Genomic DNA, 6,614 nt, shown 5'->3' with positions numbered 1-6,614 from the left:
AAAAAAAAAAAAAAAAGAATTCCAAAGTAAAGAATAAGCATTATTGTGCTTGCTTCAACAGCACAATACTAAAATTGGAAGAACAAGCATTATTTCTCAGTCACCATAAAGTATTCTTCACCATAAAAGAGTACTCATTTTCAACTATTATAAGGCCTTATAAAAATTACAGACCAGGCTTTAAGAATGAGGCTAGAATATATTTTTTTCTTTGACACGGAGTCTCACTCTGTCCCCAGGCTACAGTGCAGTGTCACCATTTCAGCTCACTGCAACCTTCACCTCCCAGGTTCAAGCAATTCTCCTACCTCAGCCTCCCAAGTAGCTGGGACTACAGGTGCACCCCACCATATCCAGCTAATTTTTGTATATTTAGTAGAGATGGGATTGCACCATGTTGGCCAGGATGTTCTCAATCTCCTGACCTCCTGATCTGCCCACATCAGCCTCCCAAAGTGCTGGGATTACAGGCATAAGCCATTATATTTTTTAAATCCAAAAAGGTCCAAAGTTTTGCAAATCTATTTGTCCAATTAACATGTGGTTTGTTCAAAGACACTTGGCAATCATTGTATACTGTGAATCTCTCACTGCATATTCAAAGAACATTCAGATTAACACTCAATATATGAGAACAACAATTATGCTATTATTACCTCTAAAATCAGAGTTAATAACATGTTCTTTGAGTAGGGGTTTTTTTTGGCTTTTATATACTGCTTTTGCTTGATCAGCTATGAAAAATATAATTGCTTTAAATGAACATATTTACAACAAATCATTTTGGGATGGACTTCTTTTTTTTTAAGTTCAAATATCCATAGTTTTCCCATATTTCCTTTCAGAAATAAAGCTCTACAGGGACCAGTGGGGCATACAGAACTAGGTGAGATACACAGAAGATTCTAATTTGTTTGGAAACCAGGTTAATGAGCCACAATTTAAAGCTACGCACCTGGCAAGCCACAGTGGCTCACACCTGTAATCCCAGCACTGAGAGGCCGAGGCTGGTGGATCACCTACGGTCAGGAATTCAAGACCAGCCTGGCCAACGTGGAAAAACCCTGTTTCTACTAAAAATACAAAAATTAGCTGGGCAGGGTGGCAGGCACCTGTAATCCCAGCTACTTGGGAGGCTGAGGCAAGAGAATTACTTGAACCTGGGAGGCGAAGGTTGCAGTGAGCTGAGATCTCGCCATTGCACCCAGTCCGGGTGACAACAGCAAAAACTCCGGTCTCAAAATAATAATAAGCTACACACCTACAATGTGTCAGTTTCAATTAGAAACTTACTATTTGGCACCACAGAGGCAGGTTAAGGAGAGACCTAAGATGTAACTGGTAACATTCAGCTTTCTGGCTATCCACCTTTGCAACTGTCATTTCCCTAATCAAGGAGGTGATTACTTCTAAAATTGGCAATACACATTTAACTTAGGCCATAAATACTAGGTTTAGCTGCAATATTAGCAGGTTAAGCAATTTTGTATTACCCACAAGAATGTGAGCTCAAAATGTCAATATGGAACACATCCACTTCTTTTAAGTGGGTCTACTGCACTAAGTTGCTAAGCAATACCCATCAGAGTGCAGTATGTCTGTAATCAGCAGTGGCTAGAAATGCATTTCTGCTTTAATCACACCAAATATTAGAAATCCAACCAAAACATCAGAAACAAGAGTTGCCCTCTTTAGACATGCACATGCTCCCTGGGGGCTGAAGTGGTCCAACATGCATGATGGACCACTAAGCTGTAATAAAAAGGAAAAGCTTAACTCCCCCTGGGCCCAGTAAAGCAAAGTATAGATAATATAATCCAAAATTTAAAAGTTTTATAAATAGTTGAATCTATTAAGATTCTTATACAAATATCTCACAGTACATGCAGGGCTATTTCTCCGCTCAACAGAAATGTAAGCAGTGGCTCACGCCTGTAATCCTAGCACTTTGCAGTAGGCCAAGGCAAGTGGATCACCTGAGGTCAGGAGTTTGAGACCAGCCTGGCCAACATGGTGAAACTCCATCTCTACTAGAAATGGTGTATGCCTGTAGTTCCAGCTACTTGGGAGACTGAAGCAGGAGAAATCACTTGAATGAGGGAGGCTGAGATCGAGCTACTGCACTCCAGTCTGGGCCATAGAGCAAGACCTTGCCCCCCCCCCAAAAAAAAAAAAAAGAATTTCTCATAGATCATATGTGTCTTTTTCTTTTTTCAGACAGTCTCCCTCTGTCACCCAGGCTGGAGCGGAGTGGCAGGATCTCAACTCGCTGCAACCTCCACCTCCCTGGTTCAAGCAATTCCCCCTGCCTCAGCCTCCTAAGGAGCTAGGATGACCGGCATGCACCACCTGGCCCCCAGCTAATTTTGTTGTATTTTTAGTTGAGACAAAGTTTCATCATGTTGGCCAGACTGGTCTCGAACTCCTGACCTCAGGCAATTCACCTGCACAGGCCTCCTAAAGTGCTGGGATTACAGGCGTGAGCCACCGCGCCTGGCCTATATCTTTCTCTTAATTACAACATAAGGAGTGAAGAAAAATGCTGTTTTAAAAACTTATGTCCTTAATTTTTAACAGATGGTGGTGAGTTTGATTCCACAATATGCATAACTAACTACGAAGCCTTAAGGTCTTTTAACACTAGGGACAGAAGGAAAAACAGTTTCTTGCATTGCTGGGCATATAATCAAAATCATGCTTCTTTTAAATACCTTTTCCACCATGGTAAATAAGCCTAGAGATGAACAGGTAAGAAGCGAAAAAATAAAATTAAGAAAAAACTGAAAATAAATTTTTTTAACGTTTAAAAATTGAGGAGAATGGCGGCATGAATCCTTCAAATTCCTACATGCAGATTCTGCTGTCCACAAGGTTCCGCTTTGAGTTTCTTCTATGTGCCATTTAAATCCTTTATTAAAGTTACAGAGAGTCTTTTCTATCAAGTTTTAAATCTAATACTCTATCAATAATGCAATCTTTTATATACAGTAACATTAAACTTCAGATGGATTAGTAGTATAGTTTGGTTTATAGTATGCCTTTGGGTCTGGAAGCAGAAAAATGGATGAAATAATTCCTTCAAGTCTCTGACAGCTTCATAATTCAATTTTATCTACATAGGTTCTTCTCAACTTCCTCTGCCTGCTCCTAGGTATTTTTCATGTAGGTCTGAAACACTTTGAGTCCGGTAAAGAAATGTTTATGGATCAAATAAGAGAGAAACTCTTCCCCCACCCCTTCAGCTCCCAGTCAGTTTTACCATTATATCCAGTAAACAAAATAGATTGACTCAATCTTAAACAATTCCCTCATCACAGGAAGCCCATCGCAACCACAGCTGCAAAAAGTACCCTTAAACCTTCCCCAACTACCTACAGCAACACAAAGTTAAACTAACTTCCACTGACAAAAGGCTACGTGTGCCTTCAGCCCCAGGATTAATCGTGTGAAACCCTGGCGATAAAAAGTCACCTCCTCAAGCTACAAAACTTTTTTTTAATCCCAAATATTCTCAATGAAACTTCTCTTGTCAACCGGGAGGAGAGAGTCAAAAACAACAACAAACACTAGCTGAACAACCAGCTCCAGGACCACAACCCAGCTGTCTCTGCTCCTGTTGTCAGTGGCTCACAAGCAGTTTCTCACTTTCCCTTCACTCTTCTCCCCTTACTCCCCAACATTCTCACTGGAGAATACATCACCTCCTCAGACCGCTGGCAAGAAAAAAAAGGGGGAGAAGAGACTGCAATTATCAAGGAAGAGGAAGATATTTCAGAACCACGTTTTCCCCTGCAAATGGCAATTTAAAAAATGACAAGTCTGTGTCATCAGGATATGGGGGGACGACGTTGTGGGGCATCACAAAGATGTGCAGTGAGTGTGCACTTGAAGCTCTCAGGGCAGGATGAGACGAGGAGCGGAAAGTAAGAAAACCTGTGTCTTCCTTGCTTTCTGCTCTTCCCCCTCCAGGAGAGGAAGCTGAAGAAACTGGGGGAGGGGCGGAATGTTATCGTTCTCCTATTGGGGGTACACAAGACAGGCCTTAGGGTTCGCTCGTCCCCAGTAAGGAGGATCACGGAGGGGAGAGGAAGAGAGAACCCCTAAACTTACCCACCTCTGTTCAAAACAAAACTAAGGGGGTGATTAAATCCAGTTGGCGCACCCCTGAAGGCGCCCCCAGGTCACTCATCCCTATTCCCAAGCGGAAGGGCTGGGATAAGCGGGATGGAGGGTCGGAGGCTGGTCAGGGACAAGGCCCCACCCCCCGACTTAGGAGGGAAAGGGAGCCCAAGCTCCCAGCCGTCCCCTCCTACCCCGCACCTCCCGCCTTGGCCACCCCCTCTTATCCCCCCTTCCCTTCCTTTCCTCCAGAGCCTGAGGCAGCCGCGGGGGAGGCGGCCGCTCCTACCTCCCCTCACCCACTCTGTCCCCACCCCCACTCCGCTCCCACGTCCCGCCCGCCACGGGCCCGTTACCTGCTCGTCGAAGCGGCTGACCACGGCCTGGACCCATTCCACCGGCCTGTGCGCGGCCATGTCCTCCCCGCGGCCGGGGGGCGGGTGGGTCCGGCCCGGCGGCCGCCCTCACGCTCCCCTTCCGCTTCTTCCCGGGTCGACCAGATGTCGGTCGCGGGGGGGCGGCCGCTCGGGTTCCGGCCCTCTCCCGTCCCCGCGGCCGGGGGGCGGCAGAGGGAAGGGTGGGCCGGCGCCCTGGGCCGGGAAGAGCGGGGGCTGAGGTGAGGGAAGAGGCGAGGAGTGGGTCTGAGGAGTGCAGGCTCCCAGCGTTCCCACGGGGGTGGGGATGGGGGGGTCAGCGCCGAGCGGGAGGGGGAGAGGGAAAGGGGGCGTTGGCAAGGAGGCTGGGGGGAGGGGGGTGGGGAAGGGGACCCGGGGAGGGGAGGGGGCCTCTTGGTCGCTCTCCCCACTAGCGCCGTCTCCCCACAGCCATCACAGTCCGAGACGCCGCCATGACACCCCACCGGAAGTGGGATCGTTTCCACGGCCCGGGGAGAGGGAGCGCAAGCAAGCTAGAGATTGAGAGCGCGGCTGGGAAAGGGGAGGGGGAAGCGAGAGGGAAAGGGGACTGCCGCGCATGCGCCCGCGCCGGCCGGTTTCATTAATGAAAAAGCGAGTCCTCCTGGAGGTGACGTCACCTAACTCCTCTGGGCCGACGGGCGAGCGTCCCTCACTGCCGCGGGGCTCACCTAGACTGGCCCTGGGCTCAGCTGGCGAGCGCCAGAGCTGACCCGGAGCATCTGCTCCCATCCCCGCCTCCACCTAGGGCTGCCCCCTCCCCCGCCGGCCTCCGGGTTTGGATTGCTCCCGGAGTTAGAAGTTAGGGCGCCCTGGGGCTAGCCTTTCTCCCAGCGCCTGGATCTCAGTCGCTAATCTCCCAGGGATGCTGTGCTCTCAGCCTCTCTCTGCCTTAAGCTCTCAGAAAAAACAAAGCACACGACTTCTGATTTTCGGGTTCTTCGTAGTTTTGTAGACTGCTGAGAAACAAAAAAGGAAGGCCAAAGAGAGACTCTGTGATTTTTCTTTTTTAGAGGTCGCTTAAATCCCAATGCTAAACCCAGTGGCAATCGAGGTCTAGCCATTGGGTCTAGCATTGGGATTTAAGCCCATCCTCACTCTGCTAAACTCATAAGCCACCCAAGTTAATATAACTTTCGCACAGTTGATAATACAATGAAGTTTCACCACCCTCAAAACACCTTTAGGGCCTCGCATACATTATTAATTCAATATATTCATCGTCATATTTAAACCTTTCAACAAACCTTTTCAATACATATCATTATCCTCATTTAACTGACGAATAGGTCACAAGAGGTTCCTTGGTTTGCCCAAGGTCACAGAGTTGGCAGGTGGCAGAGTAAGGAAGTAAAGCTATGAGGTTTAACTCCAAGGACAGTAGAGGCAGACTATGGTTCTCCTGAAACAAAATCAGTACCAGAGTTGAAAGGATTTCATGTGGAATTGGTTTTGCCAGTTTTCCAGGAAGAGGATTACATCCAAAACAATGGATAATATATCTATGTCTGGCATTGGACTTTGAAATGAGTAATCTTAAAATTTGTCTTCCTCGATACATTTTACATAGGTGAATGTTTTTGTTTTTCAGAGACAGGGTCTCACTCTGTCGCCCAAGTTGGAGTGCAGTGGCTCAATCATAGCTCACTCCAGCCTCAGACTCCTGGGCTGAAGTGATTCCCCCAACTTGAAACTCCTGAATAGCTGGGACTACAGATGAGTGCCACCCTGCTTGGCTAATTTTTTTTCTTTCTTTTTTTTTTTTTTTTTTTTTTTTTTTTTTTTTTTTTTTTTTTTTTTTTTTGTAGAGACAGAGTCTTGCTATGTTGCCCAGGCTGGTCTGAAACTCCTGGCCTCAATTGATCCCCCTGCCTCGGCCTCCCAAAGTGCTGAGATGACAGAGTGACACCACACCACACAGTGAGATGACAGGGGTGAGCCACCATGCCACACAGTGAGATGACAGGGGTGACACCACACCACACAGTGAGATGACAGGGTGACACCACGCCACACAGGCCCTAGGCTAATGTTCAAATGAATCTACGCATTTCAACCACACGCTAATCAGCCAGTTAGGCC

General features: G+C 47.2%; 1 protein-coding gene across 10 annotated transcripts in view; it reads right to left on the bottom strand.

Annotated features, from left to right (window-relative positions):
- The window catches only part of NF1 (neurofibromin 1), a 305,276-nt gene extending 300,723 nt beyond the window's left edge, over window positions 1-4,553 (bottom strand). For all 10 annotated transcript variants that reach the window (XM_037743332.1, XM_037743335.1, XM_037743336.1 and 7 more), the window contains exon 1: window positions 4,476-4,553. In XM_037743332.1, the coding sequence (XP_037599260.1) occupies window positions 4,476-4,535 (60 nt within the window). In that variant the 5' untranslated portion in view covers window positions 4,536-4,553. The remainder of the gene's footprint in view (window positions 1-4,475) is intronic.
- Between the last annotated feature and the right edge of the window lie 2,061 nt (window positions 4,554-6,614).

Source organism: Cebus imitator, unplaced genomic scaffold, assembly GCF_001604975.1.
Source record: "Cebus imitator isolate Cc_AM_T3 unplaced genomic scaffold, Cebus_imitator-1.0 Scaffold140, whole genome shotgun sequence".
In the NCBI taxonomy this organism is placed as follows: domain Eukaryota; kingdom Metazoa; phylum Chordata; class Mammalia; order Primates; family Cebidae; genus Cebus; species Cebus imitator.
The sequence above is the reverse complement of the archived record's forward strand: the minus strand, read 5'-3'. Positions and strand labels throughout refer to the sequence as shown.